The sequence below is a fragment of the Acomys minous genome (assembly GCF_964271855.1).
Source record: "Acomys minous genome assembly, chromosome: 15".
NCBI classification, from domain to species: Eukaryota; Metazoa; Chordata; class Mammalia; order Rodentia; family Muridae; genus Acomys; species Acomys minous.
Genome location: NC_140497.1, coordinates 44201581 through 44228340, shown reverse-complemented (window position 1 = coordinate 44228340; position 26760 = coordinate 44201581). Strand labels below are relative to the sequence as shown.

Sequence of the window (26760 nt, the reverse complement as noted above, 5' to 3'; positions counted from 1 at the left end):
AGGCCCCACCCCATCCCAGTCCCCGCCCCCGCCAGATTTAAAACTATGAAGTAAGGCGGCTGGCGCAAATTTCCTCAGGTGTTTAAAAAAAAAAAAAAAAAAAAAAAAGATGGCGGCCGGCCTTGCTGGCCCTGAGGTGACTGAAGACGCCACTGCACCGCGGCCTCCCCGGAGCTCAGCTGTGGCCTCACAGGATTAAAAAAAAAAAAAAACGGGGGGAGAGAGTGCGGTGCGGAGCCCGGAAGCGGCGGCAGCGGCGTCGGCCGAGGTGGAACCGGAGCATGGCGGACGGGGACCGCCCCGGGACTTTTCTCTCACGGCCCCCTCAGGTCCCAGTGCCGCAGTCCCCGGTGCTAAATTAAAACAAAGCCACGCCGCACCCTCGGGGTGGTGCCCGTTCCATACCCACTGGGCTAGGATCAGCGGGGTCGCCACAGCGCGCCCCACGACTCTTCCCACGCGCGGTCGCAGCGGAGGCAGCCACCTGAGCCAGCTTCCCGTCTCGCCCTGCCGGTCCAGCCGCCTTTCCCGAAGGGAAGAGGAGCCAGCCCGACCTAGCGAGCCATTTCTGCCTTCAGTTTTGGCTGCTGAGAGCTCTCCTTCCGCCCCCCCCCCCCCCCACGCCTATGGTCCCCAGGTGTGGCAGCGCTGTTTGCACGCATTTTAAATGTTTCTCGCACCCACCCTCGCCACCTTTGCTTGCACTTTGCCGGGCCGCCCTCCTGTTCGCTTCGTAGGATCAGTCGCAATAGCGCTTCAGAAGGACCGTCGGCTCCTTACAACTTCTTGTTAAAAAGTGGACTTTGAGAAGCTGTTTTCCTTGGAAATAAATGATTGTTCAGCGTTGCGAACATACTTCATGTCGGCAAACAGTGGTGCACACAGTTTTTATGTTTTGCCACAATGAAATAAGGCGGCGGGGCGGGGGGAGAGGGTGGGGCGGGATGTCCTGTTTTAAAGACCCCAGATTTGTTTGGTTTTGTTTGTTTTATTTGTTCTGGTGGGATTTTTGTTTGGTTGTTTTAGGGTTTTGGGGTTTTTTTGTTTGTTTTGTTTTAGTTGGTTGGTTGGTTGTTGTTTGTTGTTGTTGGGGTTTCCCAGGTGGTGTAGCCTGGCTGTCCTGGAACTCACTACGTAGACCAGACTGGGCCTTGAACTCAAGAGATCCACCTTCCTCTGCTTGGGATTAAAGGCATGTACCACCATGCCTGGCTCAGGTCTCAGACTTTTCTTAGTCATAATGCTTGCATAATTTTTGTGTCTATCTGAAATGTTACACATCTAGTTAATGGCAGTTGTTACCTATCCAAACCTGAGTATATTACTCAAATAGCAGTGTAAGTGAAATCGCCGGTAACTTTTAGATCACGTTTTAAAATTGCATGTGCACTAGGGTTCTCTAGAGGAACAAAACTGATGGAATGAATATATAGGGGACTCATTAGAATGGCTTGCGGGCTGTGGTCCAGTTAGCCCAACAATGGCTAACAATAGAAGGCCCAAGAAACCTGAAGTCCGTTAGTCCAGAAGGCTAGATAGCTCAGTATATGCGGGATCCTGAAGAAGTGGGTTCCAATGCCAGTGAGGAAACTTAGCAGGGAGAGCAAGAGCAAGCAAGCAGAGAGCCTCTTCTATGTCCTTTACATAGGCTGCCTGTAGAAGGTTTGGCGCACAACTTTAATCCCAGCACTGGGAAGGCAGAGGCAGACAGATCACTGTGAGTTCGAGGCCAGCCTGGTCTACAAAGCAAGTCCAGGACAGCCAAGGCTACATAGAGAAACCCTGTCTCAGGGGGAAAAAAAAAAAAAAAAGAACGTGTGGCCCAGATTAAAGGTGGATCTTCCCACCTCAGAAGGTCCGGGTTAAAAGTGGGTCTTCCAAGCTGGAGAGATGGCTCACAGGTTCTGAATTCAATTCCTAGCAACCACATGGTGGCTCACAACCATCTATAAGGAGATCAGGCACACATGCAAGCAAAACACTGTATACATAATAAGTCTTTTTAAAAAGTGGATCTTCCCATTTCAAGTGATTTAATTAAGAAAATAAGCCGAGGCAGGAGTAGTGGCGCATGTCTTTGATCCCAGTACTCCAGAGGCAGAGGCAGGTGAGTTCTAGGCCATCCTGGTCTACATAGTAAGTGCAGGATAGCCAGGGATACACACTGTCTCAAGAAAACCCTGTCTCGAAAAACCAACAGGAAAAAAAAAGTCTTCACGGGTATCCCCAACCACTCGGGTTTTAGTTAATTACAGATGTGGTCAAGTTGACAGCCAAGAATAGCTATCATTTGTGGTTTAGTATTTCTTTTATTTTTTTTTATTAATTATGTATACAGTGTTCCACCTGCATGTACGCCTGTACACCAGAAGAGGGTACCAGATCTCATAGATGGTTGAGCCACCATGTGGTTGCTAGGACTTGAACTCAGGATCTTTGGGAAAGCAGCTGGTGCTCTTAACCTCTGAGCCATTTCTCCAGCCCCAGTATTTCTTTTAGAAGCCATCTCTGTCATGAGGTAGATTACACTTATATAAAAGTTGGGCACTTATTCAAAAAATGTTAGTTAGCATTGAGTTTATCAGTAGAAATGGGAAGATGAAATATGGCCTTTGGGCTCAGAAAATTTAGTGTAGAGAGAGACTAAAATAAACAGACAACATGATGCTAAAACTTGTTCAAGAATATAATCACCTTAACAATGATGGTAGAAGCCAATGAAAATAGCATTGGCACAATTGTATAGAAAGTATTAGAAGAAGGGAGGGGCTGAGGCGGAGAGAACTTAGGAGAGCAATTACAAGTTCAACATTAAAGGATATTCAGGCAGTAACAAGGATGATGGTGGTGTGGCAGATTACAAAGAAAGGCAAAGGAACCTCGGGAAGATGTAAAGGAGGGGCAGATAGATTTTTTTTTTTCATGTTAATCAGCCATGTCTATGGAGTGGTATAAATGAGGTCAGAGGATGTAGAAACTGGATCACTGGGTTCTTTTTTTTTTTTTTTTTTTTTTCCTGTGACTCCAAAGAGTTAGTGAAAAAAGATGTGTCACTTTTTTACATACACAGTCTCGTATTAACCAATCTTTTGATGTCCACTTGTGGTTAGGTTATTTACTCCAAAGCTGAACTCTAAATTAGTGGGCTGTGTGTGTGTGTGTGTGTGTGTGTGTGTGTGTGTGTGTGTTGCCAAGCATGGTGACAAATGCCTTTAATCCTAGCATGGGAGAGGTAGAGGCGGATGGATTTAAGGCTAGCTTGATCTACAAAGCAAGTTCCAGGACAATCAGAGCTATGTAGAAAGACCCTGTCTCAAAAAAAAAGCAAACAAACAAACAAACAAACAAAACCAGAATAACCAAAGAATAAAATTGTTGATAAACAGAAGCTGCAAAATTCATTTGCCAACAACCCTGCTTAAGGAAAATTATCTTAGGACCCCAAGAGAGGGAAAAAAAAAACCAAGCATAATTATGTACATTTTCCCTTTTTGTAAGTATGTGTGTGTATGTTCACATATGTGGAGATGTACATGGATGTGAAGGACAGAGTCTTCCCTGATTACTCGCTACCTTATTATTTGGGCAGTATTAGTTGAGGCCGTAGCTCGCAGATACAACTAGTCCACCTAGTCAGCTTGTTCTGGGAAACCTGCCTCCACAATCCTAGCACTGCAGTTGCCAAAACCTCCGCTCAGCATTTGAGTGGCTTCTGGAGACCTGAAACTCCAGTCCTCGTGCCCAAGTGCTGTATCCACTGAGCACTGGCAGATCCAGCACGTCCTGTTGAAGCACCATTAAATAATTATGTCTTACAGGTTATCCACCCCACCCCAATCTATCTATTTTGGTGATGCTGGCTATGAACCCAGGGCCACCTGCTAGGCAAGTGCCTCACCACAGAGCTGTACTCCGGTCAATTTCTGTTTGTTTGCTTGTTTTAATGTGTATGAGTTTTTACTTGCACATATGGGTACTATATGTATGGAGGCCAGGAGGGCCATAGAATCCTCTGGAATTGAGCTTATAGAAGTTTGAAAGCAGTCATGTGGGTGTTGGGAATGGAACCTGCTGGATGAGGAGCAAGCTGAGCCATCTCTTCAGCTGACCCTGTGGGCTTTTATAATGAGACAGTAAAACAATAGCAATAAACAGAAGAATGAGAGGTAAAGTCTTGTAAATGGTTTTGTTCAGAAAGTGGCAAAAGTAAAAATTTGCATTAAATTATAATAAGCCAAGTTTCTTATGCTTTGTTTGAAGTGCTGGCTGTGTGTGTGTGTGTGTGTGTGTAAAACTTTATTCCCTTGTACATAGAATATCAAGCCTCAGTCTATGCTAACAATCAGGTGACTACTGATTGCTAAATATATAAAAATATATTTGACATATTACAGAAATGCAAAGTAAAAGCCAGTATATGACACTTTTTAGTAAGATGACTATAGTTTAAAAGGGTAGGTAATAGGAGTGTTGGAAAACACATGGAGAAAGTAGGGCTCTATTGTTACTTGTGAGAATATAAAATGTATCATCACCACAGAAAAGCTTAGGAGAGTCTCATATTTAAACACACCTTAGCACCTACCCAAAGTAGATAAAAATCAGTGAAAAGACAAGCAAGATGTGGTGGCACGTGCCTTTAATTCTAGCACTCAGGAGGCAGAGACAGGCAGATCTCTATGAGATCAAGACCAGCTTGGACTACATAACAGAGAGGACTACATAATGAGACCCTATCTCATATACGTACATATACATACATATACATACATACATATATACATACATACATATGTTTAAAGCAGTTTTATTTGTAATAACAATATCCCAAACAGGAAAAATGTTTGGATGCTTCTTAAAATTCCAAGTGTATTCTAACTGTACATAAATTAAAAACATGGTATTTCCATGTGACGGTGTGCAATTCATCAAAGGAAAAGGAAGAGACACTGATACCAGCTATTACTATTACATAGATAAATCTGAAAAACATGCTAAGTGAAAGTGGTCAGACACAAAAACCAACTTTTGCATGATTCTGTCTACATGACATTTCGAAAAAAAAATCATCTCTTGAATGGTAGTGTAATTACTAATGTGGCCCAAATTCAGCTGAGTATCTTGCTTTCATATAATAGAAAAATAATTCTTTTTTAAAAATTCATATGTGTGCATGCAAACTCATGCATGTGCCAGTGCCACAGCGAGTGTGAGGTATTCAGGGGGCATAGTGTAGGTCCTCATCTTCCATTCCAAGATAAGCATCAGGCTAACTGGCCACACACTTTCACAGATTCTTCTGTCTCTACTTACAGACAGGCACAACCATGCCCAGATTCACATGTGTTATGGGGATCCCATATGTTTGTGTGGCAAGGGCTTTTACCTGGAGCTATTTCCACAGGCTGATAACCTTTATCTCCTCTTCATAGGTGTTTCCAGTTAAAATAAAATCAAAGCATACATATTAGTAATATATTTTAGAGCTGGAGAACTGACTCAACAGTTTAGAGAACCAGGGTTCAATCCCCAGCAGCCACAGGGTGACTCAGAGAAATCTGTAACTTCAGTTCCAGGGTATCTGCTGCCTTCTTCTCTCTTCCATGCACCAGGCACACATGGTAGAGAGACATACATGTGAGCAAAAATATTCATACACATAAACAAATCTAAAAAAAATATGCTATTGACCTATATCAAGCCAGAGATAATTCTGAATTTGATGACATAAAATTGCAAAGGTTGGTTTAAAAAAAAACTTGTCAATATGGAAGTTTCATATTTACAATTGTATTAGTGTACTTAGAAGTTTGATGTGTTTAGAAATATAGTCACAAATCATATAACATTTTCAGATATAGTTTGCAAATTGTGTTAGAATTCTATATAGAGGAAAAATAAACACATGTATGAATATTAGACGATTCAATTAAGTAAAGAAAAGCGGGGCATCATGTCAACCATTTTATAATCCCAGCTCTATGTAATGCCAGCACTTCGGAAGTTAGGACAAGAGGACAGAGAATGCAGTGACCATCTGTGCTATGTAGTAAAGTTTTCACCAGCCTGTCTAGCCTGCATAACCAGACCCTGTCTCGAAATAATAAAATAATAATAATTATAGTTATAATAGTATATTATAGAATATTATTATTCTGAGTCTAGTAGTGTTTGCACGAAGGGTACAAACATCACAGAAGTTATCTTTGTTGAAAACACATTCTACGAATTCCTATAAGCACTTTTCTACATGCTGTCCAGCCTGTGGATGGGAATAGCATTCTCAGTCTAGCTCACTCCCACATTTGTCTGTTGTTGGGAGGTTGGGTCTCCAAGAGCTTGGAAATAGAACAACTAGTCCTAGAGTAAAAACCGCATGACTATGTTACCAGAATCAGGTCTAGAGCTGGGATTCAGCTCAGCTTTGCACGCAGAAGGCTCTAGACTAGTGTTTCTCAAGCTTGGGGTCAGGACCCCTACAGGGATCACATATCAAATAGCCTGTGTATCAGATATTTATATTATGATTTATAACAGAAGCAAAATTACACTTATGAAATAGCAACGACATAATTTCACGGTTAGGGGTCAGGACAACATGAGGGACTGTGTTAAAGGGCTGCAGCATCAGAAAAGTTGAGAACCACTGCGCTAGATTCAATTTTTTTTTTTAAGCCTGTAAATGGGAGGGAGGGAAGAATGGGAGGATACAAGGGATGGGATAACCATTGAGATGTAACAAGAATAAATTAATTTAAAAAAAAAAGAAAAACAACAACAAAAAAATAAAAAGAATAAAAAAAACCTGTTCTCAAAATCCAAGAGTAAATGTTACTATAATTTCATATAAACTTAAGTAGTGTGTACAATATTTAGGCAAAAGAATCTGTATTTATCAAGCCCTTCTTTTATACAAGGCCCTGACATACTACTCAGTTACAGTGAAGATTTTGGATTTAGTTTCAGAGTCTAATAAAGCCTAATTATCACACAGCTCTTCCTTTCCCAACTTCCTTCCCTTCACGCACTGCTTTGTCCAAGCCACTGACTCCAGCAGGCAGTTCCGGGGAACTCACAGGCTACTCCAGCCAGGCAAGCAGGTGCGCTGACTGTACATCCAAACCTCTCCTTCGGCACCTGTACATCCAAACCTCTCCTTCGGCACCTGTACATCCAAACCTCTCCTTCGGCACCTGTACATCCAAACCTCTCCTTCGGCACCTGTACATCCAAACCTCTCCTTCGGCACCTGTACATCCAAACCTCTCCTTCGGCACCTGTACATCCAAACCTCTCCTTCGGCGCCGTCAACTCCAATCCTCTGTCTCATCCTCCACTCTGCAATAGACCAAAGGCTGCGTGCTTCCTCCCCACCCCTCCCCTACCCCCAGCTCCAGTGGATCACAGAGATGTTCCCCTTCTAACTTCTCCCTCCCTTGACTCACAGGCTTTATCCCTACCGCAACTTCTGCAGGCTGTCCCTGGGAACCCACGCCCCCCCCCCCGCCCCAGGCCACTTCCGCCCAAACAGGCTAACAGCAGATCCTCACCGCTCTTGTATTCCAAATCCATCCCCCAATCTTCCCAAACCCAGATGCCTTGACGCCAGTGTAGAAACCAATGAATAACAGGACAGTATGTCTCAGTTAGATCCCAGAAACCCTACCACGGCAGGCTCTGAGAATTGCAACATAGCTGAAACATAAAACAAAAGGACTTAAAATAGCCTTTATGAATATGATAGAGGTCGTTAAGGACAAAATGAATAAATCCCTTAAAGAAACCTATGAAAAGGCAAACGGTGGAAGGAAATGAATAAAACAGTTCAAGACCTGAAAATGGAAATAAAATTAATAAAAAAAAAAAAAACCCAAACCAAGGGAAATATGGAAATGAAAACTTTAGAAACTTTAACAGGAACCTCAGAGGCAAGCCTCACCAACAGAATACAAGAGAGGGAAGACAGAATCCCAGGCACTGAAGACATGACAGAAGACATGGATATATCAAGCAAAGAAAGTGTTAAATCCTTTAAAAAAAAATCTTGGCACAAAGCATCCAGGAAATCTGGGATAGTATGGGAAGACCAAATCAAAGACTAGTAAGAATAAAGGAAGGAGAAGAAACCCGGGTCAAAGGCACAGGAAAAAAAAAAAAAAGCACAAGAAAAATTTCCTACCCTGAAGAAGGAAATGACTATGAAGGTACAAGGAGTATAAAGAACACCAACTAGGCTGGACCAGAAAAGGAAGTCCATAACAGAACATTGTCATCACAGGTGCTAAGATCAACAATTAGTAAATGAGACCCAAACAAACTTTTTAATATTTAAAGGGCTAAAAAAACAAACAAACAAACAAACAAAGAAACCTAGATATCAATAAAACAATCTAAAAAGCCAGTAGAGATATAAACTGACAGTTCTCAAAAGAGGAAACTCAAAAAGCTGAAAAACACTTAAATGTTCAACATCCCTAGCCACCAGGGAAATGAGAATCAGAACTACTTGGAGACTTCATCTGACCTCTGGCAGAATGGCTAAGACCAATAAAACAAGTCAAAGCTCATGCTTGTGAGATTGGGGAGCAAGGAGAAAGCTGACTGCAGGGCCCCATTGCTGAATATTACTCACCGTTCATTGAACATGGACAAGTTAAGCTAGAAGCTACACAGAGCCTCTGCCTATACCTGCTGGCATCTTTATTACAGGAAGGGACTCTGCATTCTACCAAAAAAGAAGTGTAAACACTAACCCAGCCACAAACCTTCTGATCTACAATGGTGTGCTTGCCAGCTAGACGTTAGTGCAATGGTGGCACAAAGCTTATGGGAGTAACCAACCAATGCCTGATTTGACATAAAGCCCATTCCACAAGATGGAACCAATATCCCACATCGCTTGCGTGACCAAGAACCTGAGACTAGATAGCCCAGGACCCAAGGACAAAACCAAATACTACTATTCTTAAAAAAAAAAAAAAAAAAAAAAAAAAAAAATATATATATATATATATATATATATATATAATCAATAAGATCAAATGAGTCCTAATGACCGACCGTCTGCTCTCCTCACAGATCAGTGCTTTGCTCAGCCATCATTAGAGAAGCTTCCTCCACAGCAGATGGGAACAAACACAGAGACTCACAGCCAGATATTACACAGTGTAAGAGGCCTTGGGACACTTAGCTCTAAATGGGATGTCTCCCTTAACTCTCTCCCCTGAGGGCTCAGGGAACCCTCAGAAAAGGAGGCAGACAGAATTTAAAAGCCAGGGGGCATGGAGGACACCAGGAAAACAAGGCCCTCTAAGCTCACAAGAACTCACAGAGACTGAGCAGCACGCACCTTGCCTGCACGGTCTGCATCCTGTCTTCCACTCAGATATTATGGCTGCCAGTATAGTGTTTTTATGACATTCCTGAGTGTGCAAATGAGTGTGTCTCTGATACTTTGCCTTCTCTTGGTCTCTTTTCCTTTTGCTTGTTTCGTCCAATTCCAATATTCTAGGTTACTTTTATTTTATTTTATTATCCCTCTTTTCTGATGAGAGACAGAAAAGGGATGGATCCAGACGGAAGGGGAGGGGAGGGGAGAAGGAACTGGGAATGCAGCAGATGGAGGGAAAACTGTAATCAGGATATATTATGTAAGAATAAAAAAAATCTATTTTCAATAAAAGAAAAATAAAACTACTAAAACTATCATTTACCACCGTGGCTGCTTCCTGTGCTATGTACCTACCACTACAGCATCCTGATCTACAGAATGCCATGAGACCTCAAAAATACCTGCCTTTTGTCTAAGCCGTGTAAGACGACATTGGACACTTCATATTCTGCGTAGAAGAGCGACAGGAAAGGTAGAGGGCTAAGAGCACAGAGAAATGATGCTGATGAGCTGAAGGGACAGCGCAGCTGAGGGCAGATTGCACAAAGTGATACATGTGTGTGGGGACACTAATGATTTTATAAACTGGCCAACACTACATACATTTCAAAGAAGAAGGACATCCAGTCTCATTTATTTAGCAAAGGACAGTGTTTGCTTTGTACTGTTTTTTGTTTGTTTGTTTGTTTGGTTTGTTTTTTGTTCTGTTTTGTTTTTGAGACAGGGTTTCTCTGTGTAGCCTTGACTGTCCTAGACTCGCTTTGTAGACCAGGCTGGCCTTGAGCTCACAGAGATCCGCCTGCCTCTGCCTCCCAAGTGCTGGGATTAAAAGGCGTTTACCATGATGCCCAACTGCTTTGGACTGTTTTAAGCACTCAAAGTATTTACTTACTCAACCCTCATTAAAAAACAAACAAACAAACAAACAAACAACACCTATGAGCACTTGGGGAGGCAGAGACAAGTAGATCTCTGTTTGAGGCCAGCCTGGTCTACAAAGTGAGTCCAGAACAGCCAAGGCTACACAGAGAAACACGGTCTTGAAAAAAGCAAAAAATCAAAATAACAAAAACAAAAACAAAACAAAACAAAAACAAACAAAAAACCAAAAGAACAAAACCACCTAGGAGATAGGTGAATAGACCATTACTGCCTTTGCTTTCTAGACAACAGCTGAGTCAAAGAGACTTTATTTCTGAGAACACAGTGACCTTGATTATTGGTGGAGTCATAGCAAAAGGACTGGAAGGGTCAAAGGAAAGGGAGGAGGAAGCCATCATTACTGATGCTCATATTTGATATTAACGTTGAGAAACAGCAGCCACTCCCCCGAGCACGTAGGACAAACGAAATGAAACACTGGTCCCCAACCCCACAGGTGTGGAGCTTCTGAGGTTGGTGGAACATAACTGTGTCGTCACACTGCCTCTGGTAGCTGCTTTGCAGAAAGCCGGCAGCCACCACACTGCTTCTGCCACTGGCAGAGCCAAGGTGAAAAAGCATGGCACAGCTGAGACTGCTGGAGCCGGAGGTGGGGAGGGGCGGGGGAGTAGGGGGGGCGGGGGGGAGGGGAGGCGGGGGGAGGGACAGGGGGGTGGAAGTCCAATCTTCTCTTGCCTTTTATTCTCCTATCAGCAAAGGTGACCTGGAAATCAATTGACAAGTGAGTCTGGGAAATGCTTTCTGGTCACCAGTAGTGGGAAGTATACAGAGTACAGGACCGGACCCGTTAAACAACAGCTAGCACAAACTGACGGACGTGTGTGGCGGGTCTCAAGCAAGGGACCCGGAGTCACTGCTTTTAACTCCGGTCACATGCTGTAACCCTGAGGTATGCTAAAACAACAGGGTTGTGTAAACTCAAAGTCTATGGCTGACGACCAAGGCAGGTTGGCAGCATGCAGATATTCTACAAACGGTAAGTTTCCACTTTGTGCCGGACGGTGTTCCATTGGACGTAGACTAAATGATGCGCAAACAGAAAGCATAACAGAAAGAGAGAAGCCCAAAGCTCCCTCTTCCAGATTGGCAAAATTCCCCGCGGGGAAGGATTCCAGCTGGCTTTACTTGAATCACGTGCCCACACACTGAAGTAAGCATTTTAGCTAAAGGGCAGGTATTAGGTGAATAAGCGACTGGAAACGCCCGTCAGAACCCCGAGACGAGGATTTTAGTGCAGATAGTTTATCTAAGGGATTCCGGAAACAGCAGTGGAAGGTAAGGAAATGAGACAAAGAAGGGAAGGCGGTCAATAGAGGGTGTGCCATCAAGGCAGCTACCACTGCTGAGGACTCAGTCTCACGGGAAAGCACTGGGACCCGGCTTAAATCAGGAGCCTCAAAGTTACCCTCCCCACCCCATCCCCCAGCCAAGAAAGATGGGTTGTCTGTATAACAAATCTACCGGATGAAGGCTGCAAGCATGGGAGGTAGTTCAGCCCTAGACTTTTTCAAATTGCCCTGTCCTGGGTGGGGGGGGGGGGGCCCACAAAGCTGCTTTCTTCCACTTAGGAAAAAGCCCTCAGGGACAGAAAACACTGAAGCACAATAGCCCAGAAAGTCGTGGGTAAGAAGTGGCAAGGTCAAAAAAAAAAAAAAAAAAAAAAAGTAAGGAGTAGCAAGGTCCCCCATTCTCAGTTTCTTTCTTGGATAAAAATTTCCTCTGCCTAAAAAAGCTTATGAATTTTAAGAGAATTGAAACCTATGAGGGGATTTATAAAGGAAAAAGTGTGATAGGATGAGTTCTTGTTTACAAGTTCCTTGAAGGTTGGGACTGTCTGTTGTGTTTTTATATTCTCCATAAGTCTCAGTCCAGTTCCACAACTACTGGGTGAAATTTTCAATTCCACACCAGAAAACATTATTTTCTAGGTTAACCGGTTGTTGTTGTTGTTTAAGCTAATTAAGGATAATAAATCACTTCTACTAAACTAAAATTTTTTTAGCTCTTTGAAAAATTTGAAGTAGCATTGTCTCATTCTATTCCTTTATCAGTCTTCTTAAAATCTAGAGCATTGTAAAGAATGTCTTTAATCACCTATTTAATAGCCACCCTCTCCTCATGCCCTACTTTAAAAAATACTCTGATTATACAAAATGTTGGTAGAGGATTCAGCATTAATGAGAATGCTGCTCTCAGCATCATGCAAAAAAAAAAAATCAGAAATTTTATCCACTTACTGAACTGATAAGAATATCTTCTCAAAGCTCAGGATGTAACTCAGAAGCGGAGCGATTGGCTAGCATAAGGCCCTGAATCCAAACAGGAGGACTCGAGGAAGGAGGGGGGAGGAGAGGGAAGGAGGTCCTTCTATTAGTCTTATTACTACGTCAAAAACATAAGTGTAGGGCTGGAGAGATGGCTCAGAGGTTAAGAACACTGTCTGCTCTTCCAGAGGTCCTGAGTTCAATTCCCAGCAACCACATGGTGGCTCACAACCATCTATACTGCCCTCTTCTGGATGCAGATAGAGCACTCACATAAAAGTAAATAAAAATTTTAAAAAAGTGTAATAACACTGTTAGATGGGTATTGTTATATACAGCCAGTGATTCATAACGTTCTAAAAAGATTTATTTACATAGATGCGTGTTTTACATGTATGTATGTCTGCTACCCTAGGAGACCAGAAGAGGGCATCAGACCCCCTGGAATTTAAGTTACAGCCGATCCTAAACCACCTTGTGGGTGCTGGGACTCTAACCCAGGTCCTCTGGAAGAACAGTAAACTCTCTCCTAATCTGAGTCATAGCTCCAGCCTGTTTGTAACTGTTTAAAGAGCTTTTTTTTTTCTTCTTCCTTTTCAGAGCAACCCTAAGACAAAGCCATATTTGTTTCAAGATACTAGTTCACCAGGAATCAGACTGAGCCGATGTAACTTTAATCCTTCCACATTCCCCTTTGAATGGAGCACCATTTCTCTCTCTGCTAATGCCCTTATGTTTGCAGCTTACCAAAGTCATGGCGCAACCGCAACGCTTTGAGTCCTCTGCTTTTCTAGGCTAGTGGCTGGATTTCTGCAAGGGGGGAGGGAGGGCTCTGACCCTGTGGGCAAACTTCTGTCCGGCCTCACAGGGTCTCCTTTGAAACTGCTGTGGACATTGCTGTGAAGCCAGAACTTACATCCCACACGCCTAGAGCACCACCAGGGAGACAGAAGCCTGCCTGGAGACCTCAGCACACAGCCAGAACCCGAAGAGGCTCCTGAACTTCGAGCACACTGAAGGTGACATTCATTTCATTTCTGAAACACGCTGCCCTGAAAAGCCTTTGGCAAAAGAGGCAGTCTCGCAGCCGCCCGCCCTGTAACACCTTCCTTTTATCCGCGCTAATCCTTTCAGCAAGGAGTAGATCAGCTGACCTGTCATAAGCCGCGTCACTCCCTCCCTTGACGCTTTTGAAAAGTGTCAGAGAGCATCTATTCCACACCTTGACACTGTTCCTTTTGTTCCCACGTCTTATTGTAAATATCAGAGCCTGCCATTAAGACCCACACTGAATTTTGAAGTTTTTCCTAACAAAGTAACCCATCAATCTCAGTCTAGGCCTCCCTTAAAAAGCTTTAGGATGTGGACGCAGTGCGTTGTACAAGGGTGACTCCTCGCCACCATCCTCCAATACCATCAGCATCGCATGTGAACCCCTTGCAGCACTCTGGGCCATTTCCAAGCACCCCTCCAACCTCCAACGTCCCTATTCTTTACATGCTACCAAGTTCCAGCATGGTTAACCCCTCAGAACCATCTCTCTGTAATTAGAAGGCTGGAGAGGGTAACATCAAGCATTGGCTCTGCCCGGGTGAGGACTCAATGACGTCATAATGACAGGCGTGGTCCCCCAACAACGTAGGGCGTAGGGCGCAAAAGAAAGGCAGCAGGCCAGTAGGGTTCTTTCTCTAACAGATCACTGACAAAAGGACTTTCTCAGGGCCTGAGGTGTCCTAGTGTCCTCTCACTGGTCTCCATATGTTAAAGGTGCCACCACCGCGTGCTAACACTGTCACCCTGGAGACCAAACCGCTAGTACATGAAGCTTGAGAGACAAACCATGCCCGGAACAGATGATCTAATTTTATTCAACTCCCCCTGTATGTTTTCAAGATATGGAGAACCTCTCTGATATATATATATATATATACACACATATATATATATAAACACATATATTATTATAAATATATAAATTATAAATATATATAAATTATATATATAATTATAAATGACCATTATAATTCTAAGTGGCTTAATTAGAGTTAATAATAGGCTTATACCTGCTATGACCATAAAGCTATATCAGAATACTCCGGAAGTAGATTATATAGAGAACTGTTAGCATGATAGCCTAGGTTGTTTTGTTTTTTGTTTTTGCTTTTTAAGTTGAAGCAGCACTGTGTTATGGCGCTGAAAAGAAAGCTGTCAAGCAGTCTCTCCTGAGCCCAGGCGACTGGAGTGCTATGCAGAAATGCCTGAGGGCCTCGTTTCAATTTAATTGAATTACGTGTGAGAGGACGGAGATGATTGATACTGAAAGCAAACTTGAGAGGATGTAGACTTTACCTGCAGGGCAAACCTGGGACAGATTATCTAGATTAGGGTAGGCTCAGGCCCCGCCTGTGGGGTTTTATCAAGATTAGGGTAATTGAGCTGGGAAAATCTCTGTGGGTGGTACCATGGGTAACAGGGTCTGGGCTCCTTGGCCTGAGAGAAAAGAACCAACTTTCATGGCGCTCTTCTTCTACCTGACCACAGATGCAACGTACTGCCAGGCTTTCCCTACCCTCATGATTTCCTCTCTACCAGGAAGTCCAAATTAACCTTTGCTTCTGTCTCCATTACTGTTCTATTGCTGCGAAGAGACATGACCAAGGCAGCTCTTATAAAAGAAAGCCCGTAATAGGGGCTGCCTTATAGTTTCCGAGTGTTTGACCATTATCTCCATGGTAACAAGCATGGCAGCATGCAGGCAGACACGGTGCTGGAGAGCTTTACAACCTGTACCACAGGGCAGCAGGCAGAGAGAGACACTGGGCCTGGCATGGGCTTCAGAAACCTCCAAACTCACTCCTAGTGACACACCTCCTCCAACAAGGCCACACCTTTTAAATTCTGTCCAGATAGTTTATCAACTGGGGACTAAGCCTGCAAAGAGATGACCCTGTGGGGGCCACTTTCATTCAAACCTCCACATCTTTCTTCATTGGCTTTGGCCAGGTATTTTTGTTACAGCAGTGAGGAAAATAACTGATACCTGGGATATTCCAAGAATTCTTTAGATTTTCTTTCCCCTTCATTTTTATTTTATTTGTATGGGTATTTTGATTGTATTTGTACATCTGGGCACCTTGTTTATGCAATGCCTGAGGGAGACCAGAAGAGGGCGCTGGATACCTTGAAACTGGAGTTACAGATGGTTGTGAGCAATTGTGTGGATGCTGGGAATGGAACCCAGGACCTCTACTGCTCTTAACTGCTGAGCCATCTCTTGAGCCCTGGTCCTTGGATTTTTTTTTTTTTAAATTATAACTGGCATAGTGGTACATGTCTTTAATCCCAGCACTTGGGAGGCAAAGAGGCAAGCAGATCTCATGGGTTCAAGGCTATCCTGTTCCATATGATGAATTCCAGGACAGATAAGATTTCTATAGTGAGACCGTGTCTCAAAATAAATAAAAACTGCATATACAGCTTTTATTAGAGAATTTTGTACGATGTGTTTTGAGCACAGGCAACCCACACTTCCCCACTTAACTTCTCTCAGATCTGTCTGCACTTCCGAAGCCCCATGCCTGACTTCATGTCCTTTTCTTTCTTTCTTTCTTTCTTTCTTTCTTTCTTTCTTTCTTTCTTTCTTTCTTTCTTTCTTTCCTTCCTTCTTGTAACCCTTTGAGTGCAACTTATGCTGCCCATAGCTACTGCTGGGTGGCTGGGTGGGTGGGGGCATGCACCACAGCAGGGTTGACCTAGCTGAGTCTGTATCCTTAAAGTAAGGTACTCTCTCTTCCTCAGAAGCCTTTAGCTGTCCACAGCTCCTCGGTTAGGCATGAAGGCAGCTTGTGAATCCCTTCTTCTCCCGTGCTAGAACGTTGTCTGGCTTCATCAGCTGCTGCTCGGGCTCAAGCACCTGCAGGTGCTGTGAGCTCTGACTGCAGTGGTCGTAACACACACAGGAGACTCCCTACCCTGTCTTTTTGCCATCTTTTTTGGGGGGGTTCTCTGTGTAGCTTCAGCTGTCCTGGACTCATTCTGTGGACCAGGTTGGCCTGGAACTCAGAGAGATCCGCCTGCCTCTGCTTCCCAGGTGCTGGGAGTACAGGCGTGAACCACCTAGCCCAGCTGGCTTTTATAATCTTTTACCCCCTCACTTAAGATGATCCCTGAGTCCTCCTGCTGCTTTCTCTCTCCCCCTTCTCCTCCCTCTCTCCCTCCTTCCGTGTGTGTGTGTGTGTGTGTGTGTGTGTGTGTGTGTGTGTGTCTGATCTGTGAGTGATACAGACACCCCATTTGCGGCTGAGCTCCGACACTTATTTTCTGCAGACTCTGGTCACTCAGTAAGTAGGACTGACAATCAAGAAGTGGAACTTCATGAAATTAAAAACCTTTTGTACTACAAAGAAAACTGTTAATTGGCTGAAGAGGCAGCCTACCAAATGGGAGAAATTTTTTTTTTTTTTACATTTTTGCCAGGTACACATATGACAGAGGATTCATGTTCAAAATATTCAAGGAACTAAAAAAAAAAACTAAACAATAAAACAAACAACCCATTTTTATTTATCTATGTATTATTTTGCATCCTGATGGCAGTGTTTCCTCTCTCCTCTTCTCCCACTCCCTCCTCCCCATCCACTCCTCCTTTCTCTTTCTGAACTTTCTCTTCAGAAAAAGGGAGAACTCCTATGGATATCAGTCAGTCCCAGAATATCAAACTGCAGTAAGCCTAGTAAGACATCCTCTCCTATTAAGTGTAGACAGTCAGAGCTCCCAACGGCAAGCAACAGTCAGAGACAGCCCCTGCTCCTGCTGCACAGCTGTCACAGCTGTACAGAGGACCTAGATCAGTCCCACGCAGTCTCCCTGACAACCAATTTAAAAAAAAAAAAGGTGGGGAGATATAAAAATGAACGGCGTTCTAGAAAAAGGAAATGCAAATGGCTAAGAAATACTTTAAAAAGTGGCCGTCATCCTTAGCCCTAGAAACGCAAATGAAAGCCTTGAGGTTTCCTCTTAGCCCAGTCAGAATGGCTCGAGATGAAGAAAACAAAAGGCAAGTTCTGGAAAGAGTGTGGGAAGGAGGACCTTCCTGCACTGATGGTGAGGGTGTAAACTGGTGCAGCCGCTATGGAAATCAGAACCCCCGCTCCCCAAACCACTAGAAATAGATGTACCCGACGACCCAGGTGTATCCCTCCCTGGGCACCTACTTCCTGCTATAGAGACCACACGTTCACCCATGGTCATTTAGCTGCTGGGATATGGAAACAGTTCATCAGCTGATGATAGACAATGAAAATGTGGTGCCTTCATACAATGGAATTTTATTCATCTGTAAAGAAAAATGAAGTCATGTAATTTGCATGTAGATGGAGGGAGCTAGAAAATATTATACTCTGAGTGAAGTAACCCAGAGCCACAAAGACAAATACTGGTGTGTTTTCACTCACATGTGTACCCTGGCATCGAATCTTTAGATTTGTATATTTAATTTGGGGCCCTGGGGATTTTACGTTACGTTAAATTTTGTGTTTGAATTAATACTGTTTTATCGTGATAGTTAGCCACGAATACTTTTAACACCCAGAGCAAATTCCAGCATTTAAGTGACTACATATTGGTGAGAACAAAATCGTGGTAGAAGCCACAGATACAAGCTGAACAAGATGTTAAGCCACAGGTCGTGTCAAAACGCAGAGGCTGCTTTAGTATCCGCAGCAGTGGTTCAGCCAGCGACAGCAGTTACCTTTCTGTTGTGATAAACATGGAGCGACTTGGGGAAAGAACAGGTCTATCTGGCTTGCAAGTTACAGCCTAGCATCAAGGGAAGCCAAGGCAGGGACCGAAGAAGAGATCACAGAGAAGCACTATTTATTGGCTTACTTCCCCCAACAGCCTTTTTCTTTCTTTCTTTCTTTCTTTCTTTCTTTCTTTCTTTCTTTCTCTTTCTTTCTTTTTCTTTCTTTCTTTCTTTCTTTCTTTCTTTCTTTCTTTCATTTTTGTTTGTTTGTTTGTTTGGTTTTTGAGACAGGGTTTCTCTGTGTAGCAATGGCTGTCCTGGACTTGCTTTGTAGACCAGGCTTGCCTCGAACTCACAGCGATAAGCCCACCTCTGCCTCCCAAGTGCTGGGACTAAAGGCGTGCGCCACCAGCACCTGGCTTCCTTCACCTTTCTTTCTTTCTTTCTTTCTTTTAAAATTTTATTTATTAATTATGTATACAGTGTTCTGTCTGCAGGTCAGAAGAGGGCACCAGATCTCATTATAGATGGTTGTGAGCCACCATGCGGTTGCTGGGAGTTAAACTCAGGACCTTTGGAAGAGCAGTCAGTGCTCTTAACCTCTGAGCCATCTCTCCAGCCCCAGTAACCTTTCTTATGCAGCCCACTTGCACATGGATAGTATCACCTAGAGTGGGCTGGCCCCTCCCATATCAATCAACAACCAAGAAAAGGCCCTATTGAAATAAATGCGTCTAGATCAATCTGATGAAGGAGAGTCCTCAATTAGATTCCTTCTTTCCAGGTACTTTTAGGCCCGTGTCAGGCTGACAAACCTAACTCTTTGACACTGAAGGACTTGGAAAGAGGAAAAGCTGAGCATTTGTTAGACTCTTAGAGGATTAGACATCCTCCTGCATTAAGGGTAGTAACTGTAGAAAGTCTCTCTTGGGCAGCTGTAGGGCATTCACCTAGCATACACAAAGCTGTGGGTTCAATTCTTGGCACTAAATTAAGAAAATAAATAAATGGCTAAATAAATAAATAAATAAATAAAGTAAGTAAGTAAGTAACCCATTACAGGGCAAGAACCATAGCCTCAAAATAGGAATATGAACAAGAATATTATCTACTTAGCTAAAAATCCCTCAGGTATTAATTAGTTAAGAAGTGTTATCATCAGCAAGAAGATGAAGCTCCTTTGTATTTTATACTTTTTTTTTTTTTCAAAAAAGAAAGAAAAGAAAGGCAATCAAAGATAAGGGACTGAAGAAGAGTTAGGGGTGAATCAGAATCGCCTAACAATAAACGAATGAATCATACTTAATAAACATAGCCTAAACATCATTGTCCTTGCTAGGGTTATTGAAGAAAATGTCCAACTTCTAAATTTTCTCAGAGAATTGGAAAATTAAAACATTTAAGATTTGAAAAAAAAAAAAGAACACACAGGAATTATAAGACCACAAAGTATAATAAAACATAAAAATGATGGGGTGAATTTTAGAGCAGATTTGGCACTCCGAAACAAAGAATGTGTGACTAAGATCAGGCTAAAAGGGTCCAAAGGAAGATCAAAACAAAACAAAACCATTGAAGATAGAGTGGGAAACACAAAGGATACAGTAGAAGGCCTAATGTATTGAATTGGAGTCACAGAAATGAAAAAAATGAGATGGGAAGGCATGAGAGTCTAGAATTTCTAATAATTGGTTAGAGATATAATTTAAGAAGTACAATAATTATTAGGATAAATTATTAGGACAAATGTAAATATAGAATACATATAAATACAGGATAAATATAAATTATTAGGATAAAAATTAGGACCTTTAATAATAAAATGTATCGATTATTATCATTGTTGATTATTTTCATTGCTATATCTGAGAATTGAAATACACAGACAACGGGGATAGCTTTGAGTTTCTAGGGTTTTTTTTGGAAATCTGCAGTTATATTGCCTAAATCTAAAAGAGCTTTCTTTCAAAAACTCCTCTACCTGAAATACATTATTTTTGTTTAATCAGTGGGATTACTAAATTGTCCAATACTTAGCAGAGGTACCGGGCTGGCATGGCTATGCCCATCCTTCCACCCCGCCCACCACAGGCTCAGGCAGGAATACACGCTTACGCGAGCACAAACACGTACCCATGCGCGCGCGCACACACCCACCCACCCGCGACACATCCACGCACCCACGTACGCATGTGTATGATTCAAGAAACGAGGTCTCTCCTCGTTCCCTACAGCCAGCGCTGCGAAGTTTTGGGGGAGCAGTCCAGCCGGCCTGGTACCAGCAGGGTTCCTTTAAATGATCTTAAGCCCCTCCCCTCTCAGATCCGTTCGTAAAGATAACCCAAGGTGCGGTAAAGAGGAAAAACAGCCCGGTGACTGTCAACCGGTTGGCACACGGGTGTGCCCGGGACCTGCCATGCTCTAGAAGTCTCGCTTGGGCGTGGAGTTGGAGATGCAGGACTCAGCTCCTAAAGTGCCAGGTCGCCCAAGGTTTTTGTTTTGTTTCTTTCCATAAATACGAAACAGCCCGTAAACTTTTTCTCACTTAATCCCCTAGCAAACACCCTCCCCCGCAACACACACACACACACACACACACACACACACACACACACACACACACACACACACTTTATGTTCTTTCCCAGGAGTCTGCTGGCCGACTGAACACTAATTTTGCGAAATAACAGGAGCTAAAAACAGCCCTTGCTCGCAGGAGAAGAGGCAAGAAAACACAGTAAAGGCTGACCTCACACTCGCATTTGTCCAGTGCTTGGAATTGGGGGTGGGGAGTGGGAGGGGGAGGAAGCCACCGGCTGCTCTCTGCGCGATGCATGCTGGGACGAGTAGTTTGTCCGGCTGGTCTGGCACGCAATCAGAACGGAGTGCAAGTTGTCTCCGCGACCGAGAACTACTATTCCCGTGGGGCCGTGCGGCAGTGGAGGGGCGGGGCCGGAGGAGGAGCGCCTGGCCCGCGCAGGTCCTGGGGCTGGAAGGAGGTGGAGGTGCTGCGGTCCAACTGCTGAAGTCTCCATGTGACAGTGAGTGGGGTCCTCTTTCTAGGTGCTTCTCCACTCCTGATCACAGTCACAGGAAATAGCCACTATTCCAGCGCCGACAGACCAGCAAGCCCGGGACTCTGGGCTTCGGACCGTGTCGCCGCCGGACTTGGGGTGCGGAGTGAACGGCCGCCCCGGAGAAGGAGGCGGAGCGGCTGTGCGAGCGGGGCTCAGTAGCGGCTCCGGCGCCCCCGAGCTGGCAGACATGAACGGCTTCACTCCGGAGGAGATGAGCCGAGGCGGGGACGCGGCCGCAGCGGTGGCCGCGGTGGTCGCTGCTGCAGCTGCCGCCGCCTCGGCCGGCAACGGGAACGCGGCCAGCGGTGGGGCAGAGGTACCGGGTGCCGGAGCGGTGTCGGCTGCTGGGCCACCTGGAGCGGCGGGTCCGGGCCCCGGGCAACTCTGTTGTTTGCGGGAGGACGGCGAGCGGTGCGGGCGCGCGGCGGGCAACGCCAGCTTCAGCAAGAGGATCCAGAAGAGCATCTCTCAGAAGAAGGTGAAGATCGAGCTGGATAAGAGTGTAAGTGGCCCCGGGACCACCCTGCCCTGCCCAACCCTGCTTGCCCCGCCTGGTCGTTGGCGGGGTTCACGAGTCCCCGAAACTGGGCTGCTGATGGGATTTAGTGGTTCTCACATTGAAACAAAGTAGCTTGCAACTCGCGCCGCCTCTCCTAGCGCGCGTTCGCCTTGTGGTGCGGTTCCTCTCTGCCCCTCACTCCGACTCTCGCTGCCTCGCGTCTCTCCCACGCCAGTCTTCCCTCTTCCTCCTTTGCTGAGATCTGGAAAAGAAACAAAGGGGATCGCGGCACCGAAGGCCCAGAGTAGTTTTCTTGCAGTCCGGCAGTCCCTTCTGGAATGGAGGCGCCTTTGTTTTGCGGCCACAGCCAGCTTCTGGCCCCAGGGAGTAGCTCTACTCCTCTAGGGAAAGTAGAGTCTGGCAGGACCTCTCAACGCAGGGAAGGGAAATCTTGTTTTTAACCCCTCTCTGTTCGGTGTTCTCTTTCTCTTGAACACTTGAAAGGCAAGCCAAGCTCACCAGTTAGTTGCCTTGCATGGAGATGGTTGTGGTGTCAGCTTTTCGGGCAGCTGCTCCGAACCGAGGCTGCAAATAAATAAGCCTCTGCGGTTTTACAGCCCGCTCGGCAGCCATCGGGATTTCTTTTTCTGTCTTTATGCACGTCTGCTCTTTTGGCCAGCTATGAGGTTTCAGAGAGATCCATTGCTACTTTCCAGAGCTCAGACAGATGAAAAACAAGACTCAGAACCTCCACACATCCTGTATATTTTTAACTTGCCCTTAGCTTAAAAGTCAATTTAAAAGACTGTTCATTTGGCCTTTAATGGTAGCTTTAAAAGGTGGGGGGAGGGGGGAAGGGAAGACTGTCAGTCAGCTCAGTATTTCCTATCCCTCCCTATGAAACTCAAATGCCTGTGTAATTAAATTTTTGAAGACTTTATTTGTGATTCTGTTTAAGCAGTTTCTCAGTAGGGTTCATGAGACACGTTGCAAGTGAACATGAATACTTTCAGTTTGCTTTAATTGAAAGCATAATCCAGACAGATGCATTCATTTAATTCTTAAAAAGGAACTTCACTGCTGGAAACTTAAACATAGATGGACTATGAATTCGATAGCTCATTTGTAAAAAAAAAAAAGCATACTTTTGTATCTGTGTAGAATTTAACTATCTAATTAGAAAGATTAGGAGGCATAGAACTAACATTAATATAATTTGCTGCTCTCAAACGAGAAAATACTAGCAAGTACAAAATTGTGGGCAATGGCACTTCTCCCAAGAGCTAACTTATTTAGGTCACCCTAGATGCAATTTAGTGGCAAAACCCAGAGGACTGGAATTTCTCTTCCTCTGCCTTCCTGTCTTCTCCAGTGGTACCACGCACCCACCTCTTCCTCTGCCCCTCCTCCCCGGCAGTATTGCCAGACTGCTAGTGTTACCGCGTTGTAAAACTGGGAGAGACCATCGCATTATCTTCATAATGGCCTGTGGGACTGTAGTTATCCACCTGGGCCTCTGCATTTCTCTCTCTCTCTCTCTCTCTCTCTCTCTCTCTCTCTCTCTCTCTCTCTCACACACACACACACACACACACACACACACACACATGTGCCCTTTTCTTTATTCAGTCTGTGGGACCTTTTCTGTTTCAGGCAAGGCATCTTTACATTTGTGATTATCATAAAAACTTAATCCAGAGTGTTCGGAACAGAAGAAAGAGGAAGGGAAGTGATGATGACGGAGGCGATTCACCTGTGCAGGACGTCGACACGCCAGAGGTAGATGCAAGGTTCTCTGTGTTACCTGTAGGGTACCAGCACCCTGGTCATTCCAAAGCCTTTCTTAAATACCTGAGCTACCTTTTCAGTGTTTAAAGCACATGAGCAATTAAATTTCTTTAAATTAAAAGATGTATTTATACTAATTAAGTCTGAGGTGACAATTCTTTTTTGTTATTTGTTTGCTTGTTTGTTTTGTTTTGTTTTGTTTGAGACAGGGTTTCTCTGGGTAGCCTTGGCTGTCTTGGACTCGCTTTGTAGACCAGGCTGGCCTGGAACTCACAGAAACCCACCTGCCTCTGCCTCCTAGAGTGCTGGGATTACAGGCATGTACCACTGCGCCCAGCTCTCAGGTGACAGTTCTTATGGTCTTTGACATATAACTTCTTTTTTTTTTTCTCCAAAAGTTTATAATATGCTCCAAAGATAGAACTGTTCAATAAATTACAGGTCTGATTGTGTGAATGAAGTTGTCACTGTGCTGAAGTGAAAGCACCTTTGCCATACAGATCAGTGACATCTTTGCAGCAGAGTGAACTAATTCTTATCTTAACCTTTTTCTAGGTTGATTTGTACCAGTTACAAGTAAATACACTTAGAAGATACAAAAGACACTTCAAGCTTCCAACCAGACCAGGTCTTAACAAAGCACAACTTGTGGAGGTATATATGTGCTTTATACTGTTTAAACACACCTGTTCACACCAACAAGGGGTCATTAAATGATGATGAAACAAATTAATGTACTATACATAATAGCATGTTACATGTAGGAAAGTCAAAGTTAATAGGTCTACTGTGGAAGAATACAGTTGTTGAGAAACATCTGTCTGCCGTGGAGGAAATCACTTTAGTGAGAACTCACTGGCTTGTATACAGCATCTTTTAATAGTCATTTTCTGAGTAGGAATTCAGTGAAAATTTTTATCATCGTTCTAGAAATCTTTTATATTTCTAATTATTCAGTGAATGTTTACTGAACACCTGACTAGGCATAGCAAATAAATCAGCTTTCAAGTATTTATTAGAATTTAGGTTTTGATGTTTCTATGGAATAGGTCTACAGATGTGTCCTGAGACAGGATTTTCATGACTTTTGAATTTTACTTTCAGGTCATCTTTGTTAGTAGTTGTTTTTAAGTAGAGAATGCTTTCTTGAGAGAGAGAGAAAGAGAAAGAAAGAGAGAGAGAGAGAGAGAGAGAAAGAGAAAGAGAAAGAGAGGAAGGAAACATTTTTATCTAGGCTTTAACTTAAAGTTTGGTCTGTGGAGGACGTCAGTGCCTGCAGTGTGTTTTGGAAGCTGGCAGTTTGTGTGTATGTGTGTGTGTTCACATTAGCGTTTTCTCATATTCTTCAGCTTGACTTTAGTAGTTAGCCTACACTTCTAATGTGCATATTTTAAAAAGACATTATTAAAATTCAGTATGCTTATGAGCCAAATTTTCTCCTATATTTCTTGTCCAGGCAACAAAAATATACTTTTTTCTTTAAATTTTATTTAAAAGATCTAGTCCTTGTTCAGCTGCACAGTACATAAATATAAGGACACATATGCCCCCCCCCCAACTGTACTAGACACTAATTGAATGTGGTTATCCCTGTTTTGTGACCAACAGGAGCCAAGAACTGATGCATAGTTATATTTAAACATACAACTCAAATCTCAAACTTTTAAAATCTGCTCTCCTAAAAACAGTTGTGTTAGTTCAGAGTTATTTTCTGTTCTAGACAAACAGGCAGTCTTCTAGATTCTTCTAGAATCTGGGCACGCACAGGGGCAGTCCAGTTTCTTATCTGTCTGCTGGTGGTCGTGGTGTACAAGTTAGATCTGCGCAGTGAAGAGGCAGGCAGACAGGAGAACGGTCCTTTTCAACATCCCTCTAGCTCCTTTAATTTTTAATTCTTAAACTTAACTCAGAAGAACTTGTGAGAAACCTATGAAGGTGCAACCTATCAATTGCACCAAAGATATTTATGGTATCATAGCCTGTTGCCAGGGACTGCCTTGTTTCTCTTAATCTTTTCCTGTGAATGCAGTCTAAACTCTCCCTCATGTGATTTACAGCAGCTCGTCTGTTTTATTTCCTCAATACTTAATGTTTAAGAACATGCACTTTCTAAACCGAAGTTGTAAAGTTTAAAGGGAAAAATACTTATAACCAGTACATATTAATTAAGTGGACCAACGCTGGTAAAATCCTTAGAATCAGAGCATATGGACAGAACAGACGAAAGGGCCTTTGGAAGTCAGACTCCCTTTTGTTTATCCTATCTTGTTTTTATGTGCTTTGGGGCTTGTTCACATTCTGTTAAAACAGCTTGATTTTGAACAGTATCTCTTGTGGTCATATAACAGTTTGACAAAACAGTGCCTTTGACTTAGCTCACAGTGTCTGTTATATCCAACACTTAATTTGATTGTTTTTCTTTGTAGATAGTTGGTTGCCACTTTCGGTCTATTCCAGTGAACGAAAAAGACACTTTAACCTATTTCATCTACTCAGTGAAGAATGACAAGAACAAACCAGATCTCAAGGTTGACAGTGGCGTTCACTAGGAGGGATGCCACTCACACCCGTGCGTGGGTGTCTGCTGTAAAGAATGTTTGCTGTTCTTCATGTGTACAAACGGTCGTGTGTATTTTTTCTACAGAGGATTTTTCTTTGGTTTTTTGTTTGTTTTTGATTCTCATAATTAGCTGGAAACTCATATAACCCGGGCTTCCTAGATTAAAAATATTTTAAATAAAGGTTGATTACTATTATACCTGCTGCAGTGTATTTATTTTGAGAAACAGAGTCTTTTGTTTTAATTTTTCAGGGACCAGTATTAAGATTTCAGGTATAGATTCTTATTTTGTAGGTGTTTCTTAAGAATTCTAAGTAAATAAAAGTAAAGGAGAAATAAAAGCTATAACCCATTTGCATTCCCTAGGCCAATTTGATTTGCAATTTAAGAATTCTATTCTTTTCTTCTGTTTTTGAGTTTTGGTTTTTTTATGTTCTTTTTTTGAGACAGGGTTTCTCTGTGTAGCCCTGACCATCCTGGAACTCACTCTGTTGAC

General features: G+C 43.4%; 1 protein-coding gene across 2 annotated transcripts; it reads left to right on the top strand.

The window, feature by feature from the left end:
- Positions 1–21278: 21278 nt before the first annotated feature.
- Positions 21279–26460, top strand: SAP30 (Sin3A associated protein 30). Of its 2 annotated transcripts, XM_084758988.1 has the most exons (4): positions 21282–21919; positions 23570–23695; positions 24260–24358; positions 26131–26460. In XM_084758988.1, the coding sequence occupies exons 1-4, from the start codon at positions 21605–21607 to the stop codon at positions 26251–26253; spliced, it is 663 nt and encodes a 220-aa protein (XP_084615114.1). In that variant the 5' UTR covers positions 21282–21604; the 3' UTR covers positions 26254–26460. The 2 variants fall into 2 exon arrangements, with proteins under 2 accessions (XP_084615115.1, XP_084615114.1); XM_084758989.1 differs by lacking the exon at positions 23570–23695 and having other exon boundaries at positions 21279–21919.
- Positions 26461–26760: the final 300 nt, after the last annotated feature.

Excerpts from the sequence above, each read along its gene's own strand:
- SAP30 (XM_084758988.1), top strand. The coding sequence starts at position 21,605 with ATGAACGGCTTCACTCCGGAGGAGATGAGCCGAGGCGGGGACGCGGCC. Across the intron at positions 23,696-24,259 it reads AGGACGTCGACACGCCAGAG|GTTGATTTGTACCAGTTACA; the intron begins GTAGATGCAAGG and ends ACCTTTTTCTAG. Across the intron at positions 24,359-26,130 it reads ACAAAGCACAACTTGTGGAG|ATAGTTGGTTGCCACTTTCG; the intron begins GTATATATGTGC and ends TTTTCTTTGTAG.